Here is a 25873-nt window from a genome sequence, read left to right as displayed (position 1 = left end):
TTGGGAAAGCAGATTTTTGAGGAAAAAAATGTATGAACATTATTATGATATGAATAAAATCTGTTTGACTAATGCACTTGATAGGCATAAGTTTACTGTTCCATACCTTAAGCAGATTTAAGTTTTCTGTTTTAGAAAAACAATCCCCCAGGATGTAAAGGGGGGGGGGGGGGCTTGGGAGAACAAGATTGAAGTAAAATAAGTTGTGTGGCAGCTACATATAAATGTAGCTACACTGCCTGGTCTTAATGATGATGTCCCTTTAAATCCTATTCGGAAACAGCGTTATGCTGAATTATAAGAACAGTGTTTTATTTGGAAGTATTTGTTCATGTTATGTCTTGTAAATGTGCCTTTTATTGGATCATATACATTTTTATACAGATATACATGAGAATAACTTTTTAATGTTTGATTTGGTTAAATATTTTTGATTGACTTGATTCTTATTGGATTATGTGATGATTGGCGGTCCTTATATAAAAAGGCAACCTAGAAAGGTTATTCACTTCTGATTATGTCTCTTTAATTGTAGAGGACAAAAATGTTCAACTGAATAAAATTTTAAACATATTGTTTTAGTCCATTTCATTTGCGGCTTCACATTTTCCCTGGTCCGGAGTGTTGTGCGGTGTTGACTTGGATTTCTGTAGGTGGAGCATGTCCATCAATTCTGAGTTGGACATGGCTTTGTAAGTCAGGCAGTGATCACATCAGAGTAAGCGATATGCCACTGAGTACAGCCGGAGTTTTTCCAGTGTGGCTGCATAGGGCATATGTTTGAGGCCAGTAATCCTCTTGGTGAGGTACTTTTGTGGTCTTTCCAGCTGTTGGAAGTGTCTTGTGAGGTACATCCCAAATGGGGCATTGTATTCTATGATGGGTCTGATGAGTGACGCATAGAGGGGGCAGTATAACCTCTTTATTTCTAGATGCGAACCCTTTAGTAATTAGATGGGCTACATAGAAAGATTTCCTAACTACTCTGGCAATATGATTGTCAAAGGCGAGATTACGGTCTACCTGGGTCCCCAGATCTCTTATTGCCTCTTCTGTATTAAGGGGGCTGCCACCTGTGTGGTAATTCATGGGTGTTTTGTTTTCCCAAATGGGATGACTGTGCATTTTTTGGCATTTAGCTTGAGACCATGACTTTGACACCAGGTGTCCATCTCAGTAAGGCACTTTTGGAGAATGTCCGTGTCAGCCGGAGAGTCAGTTATGGCTCCCAGTTTGCAGTCATCGACTAACTTGGTTAGCCATTTTCCTCCTGTGTTTGCATGTACTTCTGAAAAGTATATGCTGAACAGTAGGGGTCCCAGGACCGAGCTTTGTGGGACACCACTTGTGACTGGGTTAGAGTCTGACTTGGAGCCCGCTATTCTTACCGTGTGAGTTCTGTCTGTAAGCCAGTTGGCAACCCATCTTGTGACATACGGGTTTACATTCAGGCTGATGAGTATTTTCTATAATTCCCGAGTGGGGAATGGTGTCAAAAGCGTTGGCGAGGTCAAGGTAGGCTGTGTGAACCACCTTCCCCTCATCTGTGGCCTTGGTGACTGTCTCGAAGAAGTCAACCAGGTTTAGTAGGCATGATCTGCCCTTAACAAAGTCAAACTGGGTCGGGTCAAGTGTTTGGAGGTTCCCAATGTCTTTGTTAATGAGTTCCATGATGATGCGCTCCATAGCCTTGCAGCCAGGCTAGTCAGGCTTATGAGGCAATAGTTACCAGGGTCAGTTGTGGCCCCCTCCTTTGTGGAGCAGAATAACTGTTGCTCTGCGCCATTCTGTGGGCACGTAGCCTGTGGAGAGGCTGAGGTAGAACAGTGTTTTTAGGTGGGGGGGGGGGTAGTTCGTTCTGTATTTCGTGCAAGACACAGCCTAGGACACCATCTGGCCCAATTGACGCTGTGCTTTTGGCTTTTGAAAGGGCTGTTTTTACCTGTGCGTCTGTGATTTCTGGGACACTACACTTTTCCGGTATTGTTTTGGGCCCTATTGGGAGTGAGAGGGAGGTGAAGTTTGCACTGAATCTATCTGCCAGGATGTTGGCAGTATCAGTAGGTTCAGTATATTTTGTGCTATTTTGCACTAGCTCAGAGCATATCTGCAAGTTGCCACTTAAGTTCTTGACATAGCTAAAGAAGGCTTTGTGGTTATCTTTCGAATCCTTCGCTATTTTTCTTTCAAAGTTAGCCTTGGATGATTTTATGAGGGACCTTAGTTTCTTACTGATACTGATCAGGGACGTCTTTCCTTCTTGGGATTTGCTTTTTTTCTGAACTAGTTTCCTCCTTCTATTGTATAGCCTATTTATGACAGGGGTCCACCAGACTGGTTTCCTTCTCTTAGGGGAGTGAGTCTTGGTTTTGCTACAGATGGCACGATCCATGCATCCTTGTAGGTGCTCATAGAGTGCATTTGTAAAGGTTCCTGCATCTTGGACACTTTTATCCTTTAGCGTGGGGGCTGTGAAACTTACCACCTCTGTATTAAGTAAGGTGAAGTTTGCTATAGAAAAGTTTTTCACTATGGTTTCCTTGGTTGGGGTGGTGGTGTGGTATGGACATCCAGAGTGATTAGTTTATGGTCTGATCTAACCAGTGACGGGTTGACCTCTGGTGTGGAACACCTGTCGCCCATGTTGGTGATGACCAGGTCCAGTATGTTTTCATCTCTGGTAGGGGAGTTTACCAGCTGATCCAGGACATTTGAGATGATAAATTCCAGGAAGCACTGGACCTGGGAGTCTGTACTTGAGTATTTTTCCCAGTTAACGGTAGGGTAATTGAAATTTCCCAATATCAGGATGTTCGGTAGGACCTTCACGTTTTCCAGTGTCTCCAGAAAGGCGGAGTGGTGGTCCTGGGTCATGGAGGGTGATCTGTAGCAGGCCACAATTTTCATTGCAGATTTGCTCGATGTTAGTTGTACATGGCTGATCTCAGAGGTATCATGCTGCACCACTAAGCTGGAGTCATAGATATCCTTGATTAATATGGATACACCCCCTCCTTTTGTGTTTTGGTCCATGTTCTGTGGCCAAAATGTGTGGTATGAGTTGTAGCTCAGTAGTGCTGGGGTGCTCTGTGGAGCCTTGAACCAGGTTTCAGTTACTGCACAGATGTCGACGTTCTTCATACTGAGGAGTGCTTTGAGCGTGTGCATTTTGAGATTTAAACTCCTGGCGCTGAGTAGCATAACCCTTATTTTTTTATTTGTGCTGTTTATGGAGGTGGGTTTGACTTTTGAGGCTTGCGTAAAAAAGGCACTATGGGGGCTGCAAGAGCCTTGGCAAGTATTCAAAAGCCTAGGGATGACAGGTGCAAGTCGTCTCTTGCGAAGCAACGAGGCTTGTCGAGCATGTCGTCCCAGGCTGACAGACAATGGATCCCATTTGAATGCTACCAGAAGCTTAGCCAGTTGTTGAAATTGATAATTTTTTTCTTTATACTGCGGTATCATTCTTGGTGAGGGCAGGATGCTACTCAGGGTCAGGGTCATACCCGCCTGGGCTACATGATCAGAGAGCTCTTCCATGTCTCTCTTCATGTAGTCCAGGGGGGTACGTCTCAGGTCATTCACACCAACATGAACAATGACAGAGTCATATTTGTACTTGTTCTGGAGTGACCTGAGTGCTTGTGTTATGTGGCAGATTCTGGTTCCTGACAGGCACCTAACAGTAACCTTCTCCTTGTCCAGCCTAGTGAGTGGGACATCAGTCTGCCTGACTATAGAGTCGCCTATTACTAGTGTGTTAGGTATGTTAATTCGCCTTAAGGGCTGTGATTGTGCGGCGCACTGATTTTGTGTTTTATGTGTTGTCTGGTTTGTGACGGGAGGTGTAGGTTTTTTGTGTGTCTGCTTTGGAGGTCTCTGATGCTTTTGCAGGTTTTTATTTAGAGCCCCCGTGTATGATTTTATGTATTTATGTGTATTTTTTGCCAGTGCTGGTTTAGTATGTCTGTGTGAGGCTGGAGATGTGCAAGTGTTAACCTTCTCCTCATGACTGCCTGTTCCAGTCTTGGGTGGAGAGAGCCTAGCCTCCAATTTAGCTATATAATTGCATCTCTTGCATATATGTTTGGTGGTAGGAGGAGAGGGTTGTCTGTGTACATGAGGCAGTTGTAACATTGCCTCAGGATACCCAGGTTCACCAGCTGGACTGGAGAGCATACCTGAAATTGCCCTTTGGTCATGCCTGAATAGTAGGGTGAGTTGCTTCGTCACTTGGTTGGTGAGGGATGAATAATGAGCCTTGCCCTGCAATCAAGTGTCGGGGTATATTAGTGCTTACTGTTAGGTCTGAGCAAGTGCTGGGACTGTAGGATGCTTTTTAAGTGCTTAGGTTGAAAGTTAGACTACTTTCAAGGGAAAAACTGAAGAGGAGATTTGGTGGAGCCGGGAATAATTTAGCCCTAGCTAACCAATGCTGCCCGGATGTGCAAAACCATGCAAACATGGTTTTTACAACAGGGAAATGAAAGATATAGAAATTAGCCCAAAATGGCTTATAAACTATTAACTTCTTGGTTGGAACCACTCCTCCAGGGACAGATGGCTGCTCAAAGCTCCCTCTCTCACAGGTGACCAGAGAAACCTCCTTCTATCCAAGTAAGGTTTGGGCAACTCAGAAACTTGTAACACAGCCCAGAATTCATCACTAGCCTGAAAACTGGACTGTACTAGCTTAGAAAGGTGGGAAACAAAGAAAAACATTTTTTGAAAAGTTAAGGCAAAAACAGTAAAAAATTCACTTAAAACAGCTTTAAACGACTACAAACCATAAGTAAATACATTTAAAAGAGCTTTAGATGACTACAAGCAATCGGAAAAGGCTTTTAAACAAATTACCCAATTAACCAGTAAAAAAATCTCAAAACTGAGCCCTGTTCCTGTAGTCTTTAATCAGGCAATTTCTAACTGCACACTCCTGCCACTGGGGTGCAGGGAAACCTTCTCCAAAAAAAGAAGGCCTGGATTAGTGCTCAAGTTATACAAACAAAGCTAGATTCAGCAGGCCTGGATCTAGTCCATGCTACAGCAAACAGGGCACACCAATTTCAGTAAATAACAGTTCAAATATGCAGGCACTATAAGCCTTTAACCAGAAATTCCCAGCTCAGAAGAGCAGAGTCCAGCCTCTCCTCCCACAAGAGTGCAGACCACAAACCTTCTTAATGTAAAATAACTGGCCTGAAGCCCAAGTGTTTAAACCAAAACTAATACACTTATAGAATAACAGACACTAAGCCTTCAGTCAGCAGTTCCCAACTTAGAAGGATGTAAGCTACCTGTCCTGCCACCACAGTCTTCTTCTTCTTTCGGCTGCTCCCATTAGGTGTTGCCACAGCAGATCAACTGTTTCCATTTCTTCCTGTCCTCTGCATCTTGCTGTGTCACACCAACCGCCTGCATGTTTTCTCTCACCGCATCCATAAATCTTATCTTAGGCCTTCCTGTTTTCCTGTTACCTGGCACCTTCATATTTAAGCATCTTTTTCCCAATATACTCTGCATCACTCCTCAGCACATGTCCAAACCAACGTAATCTTGCCTCTCTAGCTTTGTCTCCAAACCGTCCAACCTGGGCTGACCCTCTAATATACTTATTCCTAATCCTGTCCATCCTCGTCACACCCAGTGCAAATCTTAACATCTTCAGCTCTGCCACGTCAAGCTCTGACTCCTGCCTTTTTGTCAATGCCACTGTCTCCAACCCATATAACATAGCTGGTCTCACTACCCTCTTGTAGACCTTCCCTTCACTCTTACTGGTACTCGTCTGTCACAAATCACTCCTGACACTCTTCTCCACCCACTCCATCCTGCCTGTACTCTCTTCCTCACCTCTCTTCCACACTCACCATTAGATTGAACTGTTGATCCCAAGTACTTAAACTCATTCACCTTCGCCACCTCTACTCACTGCATCTTCACCATTCCTCTGTCCTTCCTCTCATTCACACACATATATTCTGTCTTAGTCCTGCTGACCTATATTCCTCTTCTCTCTAGAGCATATCTCCACCTCTCCAGGGTCTCCTCCACCTGTTCCTTACTCTCACTACAGATCACAATGTCATCTGCAAACATCATAGTCCATGGGGACTCCTGTCTGATCTCATCTGTCAACCTGTCTATCACCATTGCAAATAAGAAAGGGCTCAGAGCTGATCCTTGATGTAATCCCACCTCCACCTTAAATGCATCTGTCACTCCCACCGCAGACTTCACCGCTGTCACACTACCCTAGTACTTATCCTGTACCACTCTTGCATACTTCTCTGACACTCCCGACTTCCTCATACAATACCACAACTCCTCTCTAGGCACCCTGTCATATGCTTTCTCTAAATCCACAAAGACACAATGCAACTCCTCCTGACCTTCTCTGTACTTCTCCATCAACACTCTCACAGCAAACATCGCATCTGTAGTACTCTTTCCTGGCATGAAACCATACTGCTGATCACTAATCATCACCTCCCTTCTTAACCTAGCTTCCACTACTCTTTCCCATAACTTCATGCTGTGACTGATCAGTTTAATCCCTCTGTAGTTACTACAGCTCTGCACATCACCGTTATTCTTAAAAAATCGGTACCAAAACACTTTTTCTCCATTCCTCAGGCATCCTCTCACTTTCCAAGATTTCATTAAACAATCTAGTTAAATACTCCACTGCCATTACACCTAAACACCTCCATGCTTCCACAGGTATGTCATCTGGACCAACAGCCTTTCCATTCTTCATCCTCTCCATAGATATCCGTACTTCCTCCTTGCTAATCCACTGCACTTCATGTTTCACTGTCCGCACATCATCCAACCTTCTCTCCCTCTCATTCTCTTCATTCATCAACCTTCAAAGTACTCTTTCCATCTGCTCAACACACTCTCCTTGCTTGTGAGTACGTTTCCCTCATTATCCTTTATCACCCTTACCTGCTGCACATCTTTACTAGCTCGATCCCTCTGTCTAGCCAATTGGTACAGGTCCTTTTCTCCCTCCTTAGTGTCCAACCTTTTATACAACTCTTCATACACCTTATCCTTAGCCACCTCTCTCTCTTTGCCATGCACCTCATCTCCTTATACTCTTGTCTACTTTCTTCATCTCCTTGACAATCCCACTTCTTCTTCACCAACCTCTTTCTCTGTATATTCTCCTGTACTTCTTCATTTCACCACCAGGTCTCCTTGTCCTCCTCCTCCTCCTCCTTTCCAAATGTCACACCAAGCACCCTTCTAGCCATCTCTCTTACTAGCTCTGCTGTAGTTACCCAGCTATTCGGTAACTCTTCACTGCCACCCAGTGCCTGTCTTAACTCTTCCCTGAACATCACCTCACAATTACCCTTTTTCAATTTCCACCATTTGATCCTTGGTGCTGCCCTCACACTCATCCTCCTCTTCTTGATCACCAGTGTCATCCTACAAACCACCATCCTATGCTGCCTAACTACACTTTCCCCTGCCACCACTTTACAGTCTCCAATCTCCTTCAGATTGGCCCTTCTACATACGATAAAATCCACCTGTGTGCATCTTCCTCAACACAGTGCAGACCAAGTGCTTAAACCAAAAGGCTTAGAATGATAGTTACACCAAGCAGTAATAAATAAATTGAGTACTTTTAAGATGACGCAAAAGCAAAATAAAGTAATAAAAGTAGGAAGAAACACAAATACAGTGAAAGCAGATGAATAAAGTGCAATTTTTTTTGAGTGAGCAAATGAGATGGACCCAGCAGGAGTATCCAAATGCAAATTTACAAGAGGGGTGAGCAGTTTCAAAGCCACCAAGATTAACACCAAAACAAAAGCAGAGAGGTTGGGTGGGGAAGTAACTGAAAAAACAGAGCCACAACTTCCAGCTAGATAGTATTCGATGCAACACAAATAAATCAATTTAAATGCTGTATTATTTGAAAAAAAGTGCAATAAAGATTTACTTAAATTCACTTATACATCCAGTTGATTGCAGGTAGGTATTAGCCAGCCAAAGCTCAGAGTTTAAGCAGAAAATAATCCAAAATGTACCACTTATATAAGGCAGAAACCGAATATCAGTGAAGTGAAACTTCCCCCACTTATCACTGCCAATGCAGGAATTCTAATTATCACTAAATTCTAACGAGCATTAACTGAAAGAAAACAGAGCCACAACTTCCAGCTAGATAGTATTCAATGCAACACAAATCAATTTAAATGCTGTGTTATTTGAAAAAAGTGCAGATAAAGATTTACTTAAATTCACTTATACGTCCAGTTGATTGCAGGTAGGTCTTAGCCGGCCAAAGCTCAGAGTTTAAGTTTCATTCGTTTTATTTATACATTTGTTAGTTAGGTAAGTGGTGTTGGTCCAAAAGTTTAGTTCCATATATCTAATTAATTAGAAGGAAAATTGGACCAGATTTTCCTTTGGTGTAAGAAAAGCAAACTTAACTAATAGTAAACACATCCTTTCTCTCAAGGTGACTCGTTTCATTTTGCAGTATGTTAAAACACACATGCAAATAAAGATTAAGCATAGAAACTTCAGATGCTTTGCTGTAGTCCATAACACACACAAGCTTAAAAATAAACTGTCTTTCGGCTTTTCCCGGTTAGGGGTCGCCACAGCGGAACTCCGGTCCGCTAATGATTGGCAGTAGATTTTTACGTGCTGGCTTGTCAGGCCTAACGCACAACCTTCAACGAAGGAACGCCCATTCACACGTGTCGACACACAGAAGACGCTCTAACTGAGAATCGAACGTGCAACATCTAACTGAGGCAACATCGCTACCGCAGAACCACACACAAGCTTAAAAATATGCGTCAGAAAGTTGCATTTAAAATCCGTAATAACTTGTATGAATTAATTCTGTTTGCATACTTGTTTTCTGAACAAATAAAACACATTGGGCTTAGTAGAGTCTCTCTTCCAGGTGAATAGGACAACTGTATGAAAGTTAACTAGCTTTCTAAAACTTACAAAATATACATAAGAAAGTTATCGCTTCAGATTTCAGAATTTAGATTGTAAGGCTGTAAGTGTATAACTGTTCTCCTTAGCTGTTCCACTGGTCCACGGGCATGGTACCTGTTGATACACATCAGACCTATGTTCATACAACTCTGTCTAATGGTCAGCCAGTGGAGAGAGAGAGTTAAAGGGAGTTCCACAACAAGTGCTAGCTCTACTTCTTTTGGCAGGTGACCAGTCGAATGCAGTAGAGCTTTCAAAGAGAAAGCTAGCACCATCAATAGTGTGTTAAGCATAGTTTCCCTACATGTGGGAGCGTACAGATGAATAGTCCCTGCACTGATGTCATTATCTTGGTGAGTTCAGCACAGTGCCTAGGTTTGGTGGGTGTGACACAGTGAACTTCATTTGACTGGATGCTGATAGTTCTAAGTTGGAGAAAATATGGGTAGAGTGGACAGACCCATTTTTAACCTCTTTTAACTTTTTACGTACAGTTTCATAGTTTAAATATATTTTATCAGAAACTGTTTTATTGTAGTGAACTGTACTTCCATACTACTTTCTGCATTTTGCTGTTTATGTCGTCTAACTGTTGGTATTAAACCCTAGTTTCATTGTCATGTACTGAGTGTATATCAGACTAGTTCATGTCTAGTCTTTACATTAAGGTAGTTCCAGGCCAGTTAGCTCAGAGGTAATGGTCTGTAAATTCCAAAGCTGCTGTTTGCTGTGGTCTTTTAAATTACTGTTGCATTACAATAGTTCATTTACATAGACAAAGAAAGAAAGGTAAGTGTTTTCATTTCTTGATCTAATTTTAAATTAATTTTAACTGCCTGTATCTGCTTTAGTCAAAGTCTTTAAGCTTATATTGGGGATTACAGTGCATAATTGTACTGCATTTTGCTGTTTAAGTGGTCTAGCTGTTGATATTAAACCATTTCATAGTTATGTACTTAATATATGTCAGGCAAATTCAGACCTAGACTTCGTATTAAGGCAGTTCCAGGCCAGTCAGATCAGAGCTAGGGGTCTAATTGTTTGTTTGTTTTTTAAAACCCAGTGCATCTGTTGTCTGCCTCTTATGATAATTTGACATTATTCCCTCCTCCCCTTTCCACATTTATTGACTGTTGACAGTAAAAACATAACTACTTACCAGGCTGAAAGATAAAATTGCTTAATACTGAGTGTACTGATACTGCTTACACTGATTGATTTTACTAGTGCATTAGTGAGTTTTTTTACTATAATTACTTGTTCTTGTTGATGGGAAAAGGTTTCCAGGCTAGTTGTTTTCCACTGAACTTTAAATACACAGTAGCAAGTCCACCCAAACATTATCCTAAACAAACTGAACTCCATGCAATTATAGTCAACCCTGCTCCCAGAGACAGTCCTGTCAATATAATGGACCAGCACTTCTCCACAACTTTTGTAGCGAGCCTGATTGAGATGAGTATCTTGAGACAGTGTAAAAATTGTCTTGTATTGTCTGACGATCATGTATTACTTAAACCTAGCACAGTTTGTGAGAGCTGTACATATTTATATCCTTGGTGGCAAAAATGTCACACACAGTAAACTCAGACACCAAAACCGTTAGCAGTACATCAAACATCACATCTCTCCAAGGCCCTTACAATACATATAATCCATCATATGCTGAGATTCTAAATATTAACTTGCCTAAATCTCAAACACCTTCAGAACACAGCATAGGCACAAAGTGTACTCAGCATCTTAAGCCTATCTTCTCACATAGCATAAAGAGTCCCAAAATATCACAGATGCTGAGCCCATAAAGTAGACATCAACCAAATCAAACATTCTTGTTACAGGTGACTCCATTGTAAGACATACAGATGAGCCTCTTATGAGGCTGAACAAGGAAAGAGTGACATTAAGTTTCTTGTCTGGTGCCAGGATTTGTCAGATCAACAGGCATTCATGTCCTTGAGCAACAAATACCAGGATAACTCTGACGCAGTTCATGTCTATGTCAATGATTTGAGGTGTACCTCCCTGGACTGTATGAAGAGAGACATGATGGGGCTCTCAGATTATGTGTCCAAGGTAGATAAAAACCGATCATTGAACAACTTTCTACCTTCTCCAAGGATGATGATACCATATCAGAAAAAAATAATTGACTTCATTTTTGGTGTCATTCGAAGGGAGTGCAGTATTTGTCAGCATGGGAGGATATGAATGACGTACCATGCTTCTTTGCCTGGGAGGTCCTGCATCTGGCCCCCTTAGAGTTTTAGTTATTGGCAATGACATTGTCCACCACGAAAAGTGCCTTTATTAGATAATGCCAACCTGATAAACCTACCAACATAACAAAACAAGCAAATGAAAATACAGTGGTGTTACTGATCAATGCTAGGAGTCTAAACAAGAAACTCCACTCCATACAAGCCCTTCTCACCATGGAGGCATTGATGTCTGTGTAGTGACTGAGACATAGTTTAAAACACTGGAGAGCATGCTGGCTGGGCAAGGCTGTAACTCCTTCCACACATTTACATCAGCTACTGGGCAGAAGAAGAAAAAAGGTGGAGGTGTCTCAGTCTTCATCCAGAAGAGACTCGCTTCAGGGCTAGTAAAGAAGTATGATGCATCAGAGCTTCTTCATTTTCAAATAACCATCAGAAAGCTCCAGTACCGTATATTAGCTAGCTATAGAACTAAAGAAAGCCATAATGCTTATCCACAACAACTAGAATCGCTCAGCATTAAACCCAATACCATTTTTGTAGATTATGTAAACTATTCAGCTACAGGCTGTGAGACTTACACCACCACTAGTGAACAGCCACAGAGATTCCCAGATTTTGTCAATACAAATGCAAATTTTTTCTTTACTGTTTAATCAGTGGGATAAAACTTATTTTCCTCATTTGAAATGGCTGTATTGACTGTAGGGAAATAATTGATAGACTTCCTAGGACTAAATCCTGAGGAGGAGGAGAAGCATAAACATTTGAACTGAAATAAATGTCACCCACGCTTACCTTCTGTAATTGGAAGATTGCAGTACATCTGTTTCTCACAACTAAAGTGTATTTTTTATTTCCTCTCTACTAGGGCGCCAATGCCTCTGCTTTGGAGAAAGAGATTGGACCGGAGCAGTTTCCAGTAAACGAACACTATTTTGGCCTGGTCAATGTAAGTATTTGCTTCTGAACAGAATCAATTTGATTGCAGTCCACAGTGTAATTTTTTTTTTCTTATTTTACAGAATTTGCAGTTTGGGTAAAGCAATGCTACCTCCCCAGTAACTTTGAGCAACAGTGTAGTATGCAGTCTATATCAGCTTTTACTTTTGAGATGTAGGCAAGTGATGTGCCTGTACAAACTAGTTATGTGTACTGTTAAAGCATTATTTGTTGCTTTTGAGAACCTTTTTGAAATGTGCTTCCTGTTCTTCTGCAAAATTATGTGTACCTGCTTATTATTTCCTGGGTGAGTATTAATGCGTCATGTAAGTGGTATGTGATTGGGTTATGGAGTATATACATGTGTACACCCATTGGAATTGATGTTAAATGCCAGTGCTTTAATAGCTTTGAGGCAGCGTCCAAGGTCTGTTATGTCCAAAAGTGTGAACCTTGGTAACTTTAGTTCATTGATACAGGGGTGTTCCTGCAATTATGGTTAGGAGTGGGCTAAAAATCTTATAGCTTTTGTCAAGGGACATAAAGGTACTGAATGCAGAAAACATATTTCACAAAAAATGTGGAAGAATACTTCATCTGGCATAGAGCCCAGAAAACAATTCTAACCAGAATGAGTCTATATTTCTATATTTTGTGTCAGCTTGTTATTATATGTATTTTTCAGACACTTAAAAAAACACTGAATGGCTCAAGAGTAATATAAAAAAAGGAAACTGCACTACTTTGCAAATTTTTTCTATATAAATGTTAGAATTCTGGGAAGTTGACTCTACAATCTGCCAGGTTTTAGCAACAGAACTCTAGCAGAGAGGAAAATAAACTTATTATCAAAGGGCTCCTTAAAGCCCCATTCAAAGAAGCCTTGTTCAAGGCCGACCAGTCTCCTCCGGCCACTGGATCCAAATCCTTTCGTTCGGTACCAATATCTCCTTTGGCACCGACTATTAAGAAGCATAAGCATGCATCTGCAGGCTCCTCTTCGGAACTGAAAGCTAAAGTTCCAAAGCTTTTGGATCAGTCTAAACCTTCGGCACTGATATCCATACCGCTGGCTTAGACACTGACCACGACTTTCCTACCTTGGCCACTGTTCTGACACCGGCACTACTGTCACTTTTGCTGTGCCGGCGCCAATATCTCCCACGACCCAGAAGACGGTGCGGAAGACTGATATTTCCATTCAACCCAGGACCACTTATTCCCCCTCCGTGGACCATGTCCTTGGACATCTCCCCAGTCCTTTCCTGGAGAGACCTGAGTCTCCATCTGGGTTGTCCGTCTGCTCCACCAGAAGTATCTCTCAAGTTGATATTGTAAGGTTGATGAATCAGATCCTGACAGCCAGGCTTGGAAGGCTCCAGACTCTGCAGAACCTATCTCCCGGAGACCTGACAAGATACTTTACACTCCTGAAGACCATCCACATTGGGCAAAGGGCTTAGTAGTTGATATCATGGTGGTAGCAGCCACCAAGAAAGAACTAGCTGAGGAAGGTTCTACTTTACATCCCCCTAACCAAGAGTCCAGGATGATGGACAGATTTGGGAAGTGAGTCTATACATCATTGACCTTCTCCAGCAGGTCCTTGAACTTTTTGGCACACTTCAGTAGACTTCAGTGGGATCTGGTCAAGGAGCTGTCAGATGCCCTAGCGGGTGCAGTCACTGAGGGGGGTCCAAGAAAAAGTGACCTCCCAGTTAGCTAACCTGGAGTCTATTTGAAATTTGTCCATGAGGCTCATTTTGCATGCAGCTGAAAGGGTTGCTATTCAGTGAACTGCTTGGATGCACCTGTGTGAGTTTGCGGAACCATTCAAGTCTTCCTTCATCAATGCTCCTTTTGATAAATTCTTATTGTTTGGATCAAAAGTAAAGGAAACTCTGTCCAGGTGTGAAAAGGATGGAAAGACTCTGTCTGCTGTGGGCATACGTTTTTCCACTCCTCAACTATCCTACTCCAGAAGTCAAAGGAGTGGTAAGATGTGGTTCAAGAAGCCCCAGAAGCCTTTGCAGGAGTTGCATCGTTCGAACTCCCCTTGGGGCAGAGGGGGGAGTTACAATGGAAGACGTCATCCCGGGGGCATGGGTGGTCTGCAGAATCAGGGTTCCAGGGAGCTCTTATCTGGTTAGCCCTACCAGTGCACCTGAAAGGGGGTCCAGTTGCTTGCCTCTGGAGGTAGTCGGGGGAAGAATTTCCTTTCTTTCAACTTCCTGGCGATGCATAACTACCAATGCCTGGGTGCCAAGGATCATTTTCAGAGGTTATTTAATCCTCTTCACAGTTTACCTGAGAAGCCAAGCAAGACTTCCTGATGTTCCATCTAGTCAGAGTGATCAAGCAGCATTAGAAGTACAAAAGCTGCTAGAAAAAAAGAGTCATGCAAGAAGTCCCACCAGACTAATTAGGATCTGGATTTTACTCAAGATTCTTTTTAGTTCCAAAGAAAATAGAGGACTGGAGACCAATTTTGGATGTCAGTATTCTAAACAAATTTGTCCAACAGTCAAAATTCCAGAATGTCACAGTTCAGTCAGTTCTTCCCTTCTTAGAGGAAAACGATTGGATGTGCTCTGTCGACTTTCAAGACGCGTATTACCACATAAAGATGGACAAACTCAAGAAATTTACTCTACTTCCGGCTAGGAGCCAGTCATTACCAATTCAGAGTGCTGCCCATTGGTCTCACTACAGCCCCCAGGATGTTCACCAAATGCATGGCAGTGGTCACAGCACTTTTGTGGCTGCACAGATTCCAAGTATTTCCTTACTAGATGACTGACTCCTGACCGCTTCCACCAAGCATCTATTGCTACGAACAGACTTAATTCTGGAACTATATCAACAGTAGGGCATCATGGTCAATCTTGTGAAGTCTCACCTAACCCCTTCTCAGGATATGGAATTCATCGGAGCTCGTCTCAACACTCTGTCATGTGTGGCATTGCTTCCCCACCACAGTTGCAGAAAATACAATCGCAGGTTCACCCTCTCCTTCGGTCAAACAAAATACCAGCTCATCAAATTCTGCAGGCATTGGGCTTCATGGCAGCAGTGATCACGTTAGTTCCAATGGCAAGGTTTCACATGAGACTTCTTCTGTGGCTGCTTACGAACCAATGGTCTATTCTAACTTAGCCCATGAATCACTTAGTTTTCATATCCAGCCAATACAAAAATGACCTAACCTGGTGGATGCACTCCAAAGAGATTCTTCAGGGACATCCCTTTGTCTCCCCCCACAGCCCAAGGACATAGTGACCACAGACACTTCCCAGATGGGGTAGGGGGCCATTATCTTGGGAAGACAGTCCAAGGCACTTGGTCTCTCTCTGAGGCCAATCTGCATATCACTGTTCTAGAGCTAAGGGCAGTGCTTCTGGCATTGCAAGCATTTCATTCTGCCTTGCCTCAGGGGGCAATAGCTACTCAATCAGACAACATGTCTCTAGTCTGGTACATCTACAAGCAAGGGGGAACCAAGTTCTATCCTCTGTGTCAAGAAGCCCTTCGAGTGTGGCAATGGGCCATAACTTCCAACCGTTTTCTGATAGCAATGCACACCCTGAGGAGTTAATATGTGATTGTAGACAAGCTGAGCAAATGCATCCTCATGACGCATGAATGGTCTCTAAATTCCAGAGTAGTGAAGAAGTTCTTCCTTTACCGGAGCCAGCCCTGCTGCATCCTGTTTGCTTCACCCCTGAACAAGTGCAGAAGCTACTTTGCCCTAATTCCCTCTCAGGGTGAGTTCCTCAGAGACACTGTTCTCCATGATTGGTCCACGGGTCTCTTTTATGCCTTTCCCCCTTCCCTCTGATCCCTCTTTTTCTCAAAAAAGCAGCTCGGTTGAGAAACAAAGTGATTCTCATTGCACCTTACTGGCCTTGACATATATGGTTTCCTTTCCTCTGGCCTCATCTTCTTCATCGCGCATGGATTCTGGACCTTCTGTCTCATCCTCACGGACTAGTGCACCCCAATCTATAGACTCTCAAGCTAACTGCTTGGTTTCTCCAATTCTGTTAGTTGCAAGGCATAACAATATTCCAGTAAATGGATGAGATTTTCTATTTTGGCTTTTGATAATGGTCTGGATCCCTTTTCAATGCCAAGAGTAAAATTTCTAGAGTTTCTAACTACCATTTTTGGTAAAGGTGCTTCTTCTTCCACAAACAAGATTATCTTAGCAGCTATTTCAAATTTCTGTAATGGTATCTGTGACCAGCCTTTCATCTCTCACAGGCTTTGCAAAGTTTTTCTTAAAGCCACCATCCATTTAAAGCCCCTTTCAAGTATCCGTTTCCACAGTCGGATTTGACTGTTGTATTGCAGTCTCTTACTTTACCTCCATTTGAACCTGCAGCTACCTGTGACTTAAAATTTCTTTCTTGGAAAACATTGCTTCTTATAGCTGTCACTTTGGCGAGATCAAGTCTCTGAATTACAGGCTCTGTGTTCAAAAGCAACTTATTTAGTTTTCCATAAAGACAGAGTGTCATTCAGAACAAACCCAACCTTCCTTCCTAAAGTGATTTCAGAGACCAATATCACTCAATCTGTAGACTTGCCTGTATTTTTCCCAAATTTTTCTAATAAAGGCGAATACTGTTTGCATCTTCTGAATATGCACAGGCAATTGCGTTTTTATCTAGACAGAACTAAGCAATTTAGACAATCAGAAAAATTATTTGTGTCCTTTGCAAGTGCAACCTTGGGCAAATCTGTTTCTCAAGTTACTCTGTCTAGATGGTTAAGGGATTGTATTTCCTTCATTTACACGAAAGAAAATCTAAGACTCCCTGTTTTTCATTCTAAAGCTTCTATGGCAGAAATTTGCGCAGCTGCAACATGGGTTAAACCAATAATTTTATTACTCATTACAAATTGGATATGGTTTTCAGGAGGAGAGCCTCCTTTGGTTCTGTGGTTCTCAGGAATATTCTTCCGTAGGGCTACCCAGGATCTAAGGTAGCTAGGGTCTCTGTCCCACAAGTCAAGAGTAGGTGAAGACTGACAACCTCAGATAAGTAAGTTTTGTCCTACCGTAACGTTCCATCTGTGTTGTCGATCTTCATCTGTTCTTGCATCCCTCCTCACCTGCACCCTGCCTTGGAGTTCTGGTGGAGCAACATCCTGTTTCTCCTGGGTTTTATTGTTAGGCATACCTTGGACAAGGCTTCTGGCTTAAGTTAGTGTCTTCTTCATTATGCTTGCAAACTCGATCTGAGGTAATGTAGAAAGGGGCATTGTGGGTAGACTAGCAGCTTGAGAGATTTTGGGCTGACGGGAGCTATATAGCGACCGAATCAGTTCCGAGAATAGGAACTGCACCCAAAAATCAAGAATAGATGATCGACACTACGGATGGAACATTATGGTAAGACATCATTTTTTTGTTTACATTACATCAACAAGAAAATCTCTATACTGTGGTTAAATTCTCTTCCACTTTTAAGACTTTACTTATTGTTCACCTTTTACAAAGCAACTCAGTACATTCCCAAATATATGCTTCCAAGAACCTCTTTCTGGACCATTACATCTCTAACATATGTCTGTTGTCTGTGGGGATAAACTTTTAAGTATGATATATGTACAGAAATGTTTTGCAAGCATTTCCATGCAAAAAATGTAAATGTTCTTAATTTAATTGCATATCTGTGGATAAGACTTATTTCTCGTCAATTGACCACCTGCAATATCTTTATTTAATCATTCGCTCTGTGCTATTTCAAATTATGTACTGTGTTCTGAAATGTAATATTGCCTTATATGCTTTACTTACTATTCTTTTGCAGTCTGCCATTTCTCTTTTTTTAAAATGCATTTTTTTGCGGTTTAACAAATGTTATTGTCTAACCTCCACACATTTTCCTTAGTCTCTAGCAGGTAGACCTTTATATGGAAGTTGTTCTGAATTCTTTAACCCCAAAACTACATCTAATTTCATCCCATTTTATTGCTTCATCTCGTTTTGTCTGCCTACAGAATCCAGATTCTTTATTTCTTTCCCAAATGCTTATTACATTCTTTTCTGTGTCATTTGTATTACTGCAAATAGTGTAGTATGTTGGTATTATTCTATTTTCCAAGGTCTGACTTCCTTTAAAGTAATTACCTGAGTAATAACTTTGTGTGTACAAGGCTATACATAATGATGTTTATATTCCTTTCCTAAATCTTTCCAAATGCCGACTTCTGGTTATGTAGTTGCCTCATCAGACACTATGCCTAACATGTGGTTCCATATGGGCACATATTCCCAAACTACCCTGTTTCTCTGTGAGTGTTAGACTGCAGTGGGAAAAACGCTTTTTTTTTATCCCAAGTTAACTGCTTAATTTCCTTTTTCATATTCTTCCATATCTCATCACTCAGTTGAAACATAAAAGCATTATCTATATAAAAAAACAACAGACCCAAAACATTTTAAGTAATTGATATTTATGGACATGGACAATAAGACACTATTTCCATAGTCTTATCCTACTTAACAGTATTTTTAGTAATATCTTCCCACATTTTTTTTAGATGATTGCATGAACACCCGGTTTCAACCAAATTCCAAGTATCTCATTTTGTCATAACCCCGCAAAAAGGGGAAGATTTGCCCAAAGTCATGTTTTGGGATACAACTGATTACTTTAGACTTTGTTTTTGTTTCATTTATTTTATATCCTGCTATACTAGAAACATATTTCTGTTTATTAAATATAATTATACAATGACTGGCCATTAGCATTCAAAACGTAGCATGCTGTTTGGTCACCCCAGTCAGTGTGCCCATTGTAAATCTGAGCATATACCAATGGAAAAAGGCCCGGTTGCCTGGACTTTCATTCCATTGGTATATACTGCAACTTTTTAATTTTTTTTAACAAAAATAAATAAAATAAGAAATGCGGATATTCCGTACATATGAGAGACAGGATAGAAAAAAATACTAGGAAATCAGGTATGTTATTCAAAACTAAAGAAACATACCTGATTTTCCTTCTGTTTCCTCTATTCTGTCTCTCTCCTACCCCTAAAGTATCCAAAACCTTTTTTTTATTTAAAAAAAAAAGGGAGCAACAGAGACCTACCTTTCTCTGTTACTTCCTTTCCAAAACACTGATATACTGGGTAAGCGTACATCAAAAAAGTAACAGGATATGCAGCAGAAGTGGAAGAACACTAAGGCACAGTTATACAAATGAAAAATAAAATGCAGATGCTGGTGCCTGCTTGCTGAAACCAAAGTCTGATTAATGCACTGAACTTTGCAGACTATTAACTTTTTCAGCGTTAAACATTTGCACAGCTACTAATCAAATAACTTGTCTGTGTAACAGGCGACACATACAATAATGTCACAGTTTGCAGCTTTTACTGTACCAGATTTTAACTTCTCAGGCAGCATAAATGATGTTGTTCAGTTACCTCAGAACAAATGTGTTCCTACATGTACCAGATCCAACAAAAATCAGATCTCACATCATACACTTTTCAATGTCCTTTATATACATTTTTTATGAAAGCAGTCTTTGGAATTTGCAGTCTGTTGGGAACTTTCAAAGTCAGCACTTTGGTATTTTTCTGATATTGTAAAGTCTATTGATGAGCTACATTGTGTTCTGTTTCAAGGTTAATTAAACTTTTAGGGAGTTGTTTATGTTTCTGTCTCCGATACTCTCTGCACCTTGTTTCTTATCTGTCCTTGAAGCTTGCACCAGGCATAAAATATATTACATACAGTTGGATGCCTTTTTTTCCCTGCTTCTCAGCTAAGAGCAGTTTAACCCTTTAATGTGTACATGCTAACAAACAGAAATGTACATGTATCTAAGTGACTATATTTTTTACATGTATTCTAGCAAACAGAAGTGTACATGCACTGTAATATTTTACTGCATATATATTCTAATAAACAGAAGTGTATATGCACTGTTATAAATGTCTAATTATAGACCTAACAACAAAGACATTATTTAAGAAAAGTAAGTAATTTTTTTCTAAAATAATGTCATTGTGTAATAGCAATAACCTACTCAGTGTTGTGGTATATTGAAAGTTTACCCACGGTTGGCTTTATTTAATCACTCAGGCTTCGCCCTCATGATTAAACCACTCCAGCTGTGAGTATATCTTCAATATATCACACAGACGTCTGTTATTACTATATTTTATATCATGTTTTATACTGGTAGCATACCGTATTATGTCATCTGAAAAAGAGCTGTTTTGTTGTTCATACTTATCCATTTGTATCTAGTTATATTTGATTGTCTCATGTCTCTGCGTAATGGCTGTAAATACAAATCAAATGGTAACGATGTAAGTGACAGCCATGCCTGGTTCCTGTTGTAATACTAAACTCTTTAGACACTTCATCCTACCTTGAACATCTCTGTAGATAGTAAATATTAATGTTGCTTATGTTTGTGAAAACCCATATCTTTTAAAAGATTTCTTCATATATTCCCAAAGCATTCTCTCAAACAATTTTTTGCCATCCAAGCCTATTAACATTAGTATGCCATTATGGTCCAGTACATCCTATTGAATCATAAGAGTTCTGCTGATGTTGTCAAATGTTTGTCTACCTTCTGTAAACCCACATTAATTCAGGTATGTTACTCTTGGCTATATACTTGCTCATGGGTGCCGGAACCACAGAACAAGGGGGAAGGGGAGCCCCTCCCCCCACTTTTGCAAATCCAACTTACATATACAAACTCCGAGATCGCCCTACAGTGAGGAAAGGGTAAATTTCCCAATCCCCACTATAGTGCGATCTCCGTCCAGCTGCAGTGAGTTGTGAGTTTAGGAAAGATACTTTTCCATACATAGTAGTGTCTGACAGCAAGCCCCTCCCACCTTCAGCAAAGCTAAAACATCCCTCTTAATCCGGAAGCGCATGCCACATGTTAACCCCAAAGGACAGTACCAGGCAAGACATTTAACTCCCTCCCTTACCCGTAGAGATACCTCACATCCAACAATGTCACATCACTCTCACCTTCTAGTGAACCTGTTTAAATCCCATCATCCCTTAGGTATATGAAAGTACAACTCGTTCAGTGTCACTGATGTTAAAAACACAGTAATGCTAACGTAACTAAAGCAGCCAAATCATTGATTAAAACATTGTTTAGACCTACTGAAATTAGATGAGTAGGGAGAACAGGGAAGAAAGATGCATATGTGTACTCCAAAAGAAGAAGCACGCGTCTTTATCTGTTTAACTCTTGTTGCATTTACCTTTTGATTTTCAACAGAATGGAAACAAAGGACAGTAGTAACCCTTTCTGTCCAGGTTATCACTGTATTGCCAAAGAAAGCAGAGAGGAATATAAAACAAAAGGCATGACCTACTAAGGGTGGCTAACCCATTCTGTTCCTGTCACGTATGTGGGACAGTAGTTGGGCATTCCTCTAGGTAGCTTTATCTCATTATCTAGTCGTTATGTACACAAACTGCATTTGAGCGCCTAAAGGGAACCTAAAATCAACAGAATGTAGGTAAGAGTCAAAAAGAATAAAAATCTTCTCTATTTCAGCTTCCAGGTCACCATCTTCATGGACATTGATTTATGTAACCTAGCATAATGACACTGTTTTTCAATATGCCAGACTGCAAGATGACTGACTAGCACAGTATTTTTCCACTTACTGTTAGCCTTACAAAAATGCATAACAATAACAGAAGCCTTTTTTAAGCCACTTGGTGTGATACTTGCTAGAAAAATAAAAGATCACCTGATTATTGTTGTACTCTGAAAAAGCCAGCTTTAACAAAAAACGATAGTGAGTAAGCAAGCAAGAGTTCTGCAAAGGTACTACTAACTTGTCTTTCAAATGTCCATGATTTTGACTACGATATTTGCACTGTCTGTCACTCATGAACGTGGTATTTTTAATAGTTTATTACAGTCACCAGGTAATGACAATCATTACAGCTAAATATTTCTTTTAATCTCTGTTAGAGAATTTGCTGATTGTTTATATTAGAACACAAGTACACAACATCTTTATATAGTGCATTATATACACTACATACCACAACAAGAGTTTTACTGATTTCTCTATTTTCTTATCTTGTCACCTTATTAAATCATTTCAGCTAAGACCTTTGGCCTGGATTAAATTTATTTATTTATTTCCAGTTTAGTTACCGGGGAAGTCCACTGGGTCAACATGACCCATTTTCAGTGGAGGCCCAGGGAGAAAAGCTCCAAGAATGCATTATACAAGTTCAATTACAATAAAACGCAGGAGTATACAAGATAACATTGTATTGAGAAACACAAATAATTTACAACAAGCATAGTTGGCAGAATCTGTTAAGAGAGAAGTTAAGGGTGATTCATTTACTTTTGATGCAAAGGAAAATGAGTGTTGAGAGTGATTGTCAGTTAAAATACATCTATTGAATGTATGCACAAGCATACATATATATAAACAACATAAATATTTATTGATTGACTGCTTTTGTTGACTGGGATAGCCCGATTGGGTAAACATGCTGCCAAGAGTCTGATCAGTTCATCTCAGAAGCAGAAAGGTTCCAAGAAGTCTGTACAAGCATGAGGGTGAAAAGTGATGAAAGGGTGAACATCATTGTAACATACACAAACCCCACACAAGTCTCACATGCAGGGTATTTAGGTTACCTAATCAGCATGCTAGCTGTGAAGCAGGTCTTCACCTTCCCTTTAAGTTAACCCAGTGCCCACATTTCTACAATTTTTTATTTTAAATTTATTTTCTTTATTGGAATCGGGTTAAGATCCAATAGCTTGTACTGTTGTGCTCTGCCTCTGCTGCTGGCTCCCTCAACTAACTTCCACTTGTGTGGGGGGTTCCGCTCCAAATTTGGGGGACTGGGTTTGCTGCACTAAGGAAGTGCCTTGGTCTGCCTCCCCCCCGCCTCAGCCTGACTAACTTAATAGCTCAGTCTGGTCAGGATTCCGTGACATGTCAGAGGTGTAAAAATTTCCAAATTCCAGTTAAAGCCGTTGTGTTCTTTCTGCGACCTTACCAGCTCTTGAGCTTTTTTGCTTGCTATACAAATAATCCAGATCTCCTTCCCTCCTCAATCAATCGAGAGTGAGTGAACTGAATTTTGTTGTTTCTTTCTAATTTGTGTTTGTGCATACTATACATAGATAAAGTAAGTAAGGGATCCTTGGGTAAGTATTCATTTTGATGTAATTTTTTTTTTTTTACTTATACTGAGAAAGTTATTGGGGAAAATGCTTAATTTTTGTGCTTGTGCATACATGGTGGAAAAGTAATTCATTAGGGGAACCTTGGGGGAAATTATTCATTTTGATGTCATGTGGTAGTGCTTGCGCTTACATGGACAGACTTCTGAGAGGGCTGTTAGGGGAACTGTATGTTTCATTTTTGGTACCGGTGCATACATGGACAAACCTGACTGAAGGGTTCATTGGAGAAAATGTTTCATTTTATTGCTTGTGCTTACATAGACAAAGTGAAGGGGTCATTGGGAAAAATGTTAAATTTTTTTGTGGTTGTGCATACATGCACAAAGTACACAAAGGATCCTTCAGAGAAATGATTTATTTTGATGTCATTTGGTGGTGCTTGTGCATACATGGACAAACCTGACTGAAGCGGTCATTGGAGAAAAAGGTTTCATTTTAGTGCTTGTGCATATGTAGACACAGTACTGACGGGATTGTTGGGAAAAATGTTTAATTTTTATGCTTATGCATACATGGACAAAGTATGCAAGAGATCCTTGGGGGAAATTATTAATTTTGATGTAATTTTGTATCACTATGCATACAAACAGACTGCTGAAGAAGTCATTGGAGAAAATGTTTTATTTTTGTGCTTGTGAATACATGGAAAAGTAATTACAGGAGCCTTGGGGAAATTATTGCTTTTGATGTTATTTGCTCCTTACTTGCATACATGGACAGGCTGTTGAACAGGTCATTCGGGAAAATGTTTCATTTTGGTGTTTTTGCATACATGGTCAAACTGCTTAAGGAAACCTTGGGAAATTATTTATTTTGATGTCATTTGCTTGTGGTCATTAGGGAAACTGTTTCATTTTGGTGGTTGTGCATACATTGGAAATTACTGAAGCAGTCTGTGATGGGATTTAACCCCGCAGCATATTATAGTTTTCATTTATTAGTTATTTCTTGAATGTTTATGGTACTACTACATGGGTTTATAGATTTATGCTGAACCCTTTACTATTTGGAATCCATTTCTCAGAAGTCTAGGCAAAAGGAAACTGGCCTGTGGGAACATGGGTATAACATGGCTAGCCTGGTAAATGTCCTATGGCCATTAACATAGTAACCTCCTATAAATCTGTGAACCCTTGATCATGTAACTGTGTTTGATTTTAATTGCAGCTTGCCGATTCTTGGTTTGGGGCCTTTCTGTAAGAATGCAGTGTGAGAAGAGAGTAGTGTATTATAATGTGTTAGTAGTTCTGCAAAGTTTTTCTGTGTTGTGCACTTTTGTCTGTATTTTGTTGAACATTTCAGGGTTAGTGAACTTATTTCCAAGAAATTCAATCCATCCAAGTTGGAAACTTCTGGTAGAAACCTTGTTGTGCTTTTACCTGATTGGCGCGAGGGATTAACTGTGTAAAAGTCTTTTATCCTGCTGTGATAAGACTTGCATTTGCGCATTGTGCAAAGTCAGTTCCCCGTGCCGTGTGTGTACACACACACACGCGCGCGCGCGCACACACACACACACACACACACACATGCGTATATATATATATATATATATATATATATATATATATATTTGTATATATCTATCTATATATATATATATATATATATATATATATATATATATATATATATATATATATATATATATATATATTTATATATATATATGGGTTCCATACACTAGATCGAATTTTCACTAATTCGAAATAGTGCATGGAATGCTCACTGCAGCGAAAATGCACTTAATCGAAAGTGCACTTACGTGAAGTTCAGTACAACGAATGGGTGTTGTACTGAACTTCCATGCAGTACTCACGAAAGTACAGTTTTGTACCTACCATAAATGTAGATGTTCGAGTGTTCACCCTGCTGCAGTCATCACACTTGGTTATCCTGCCGTCAGGCGGTCCCGCAGTCGGCCTGAATTCCAAAGTCTTGGTCCGGCATCGGTTGCTGTCGCTTCTTCCCTGACGTCAGTGCGCCAGGGGTATATAAGAGGCATCCAACGCCATTTTCTTCAGTTTTTCTTGCCCCAGATGTCAGGTGCCCCTAATAGGTAGGCTATATATATATATATATATATATATATATATATATATATATATAAAAACAATACCTTCAGGCACAAGCAAATACACCACAGAGGTTGTATAGGATAGAGTGGCATAGATAAGTTCTGCTAGTTCAGAGGGGATGGAGGGAGGGTAACCTGGACTGCAGCAGGGTGAACACTCGAACATCTACATTTATGGTAGGTACAAAACTGTACTATGTTCATTGTGTTACCCTGCTGCAGTCATCACACTTGGGTTGAATCCCAAAGCTAAGGATGGGTGGTGGAGATAAAGAGGGTTAGAAGAGGCTAATAGGCCCTGCAAAACTGCAGTGGCAAAACCAGCTCTAGTCCTAGAATGTATGGGTAAGTGATAGTGTTTGGTGAAGGTGTGCACTGAACTCCAAGTTGCAGCTTCCAGAATATTCTTGGTTGGCACT

General features: G+C 40.5%; 1 protein-coding gene across 2 annotated transcripts in view; it reads left to right on the top strand.

Annotated features, from left to right (window-relative positions):
* The window catches only part of LOC122789744 (ubiquitin carboxyl-terminal hydrolase 12), a 902204-nt gene that overhangs the window by 310968 nt on the left and 565363 nt on the right, over positions 1-25873 (top strand). For both annotated transcript variants that reach the window (XM_044057179.1, XM_044057180.1), the window contains exon 2: positions 12073-12153. In XM_044057179.1, coding sequence (XP_043913114.1) covers positions 12073-12153 — 81 coding nt within the window. The remainder of the gene's footprint in view (positions 1-12072; positions 12154-25873) is intronic.

The sequence above is a fragment of the Protopterus annectens genome, chromosome 15.part0 (genome assembly GCF_019279795.1).
Source record: "Protopterus annectens isolate FY-2018-M chromosome 15.part0, PAN1.0, whole genome shotgun sequence".
NCBI classification, from domain to species: domain Eukaryota; kingdom Metazoa; phylum Chordata; order Ceratodontiformes; family Protopteridae; genus Protopterus; species Protopterus annectens.
Note: the sequence above shows the minus strand (reverse complement) of the source record. Positions and strands in the feature narration are given on the sequence as shown.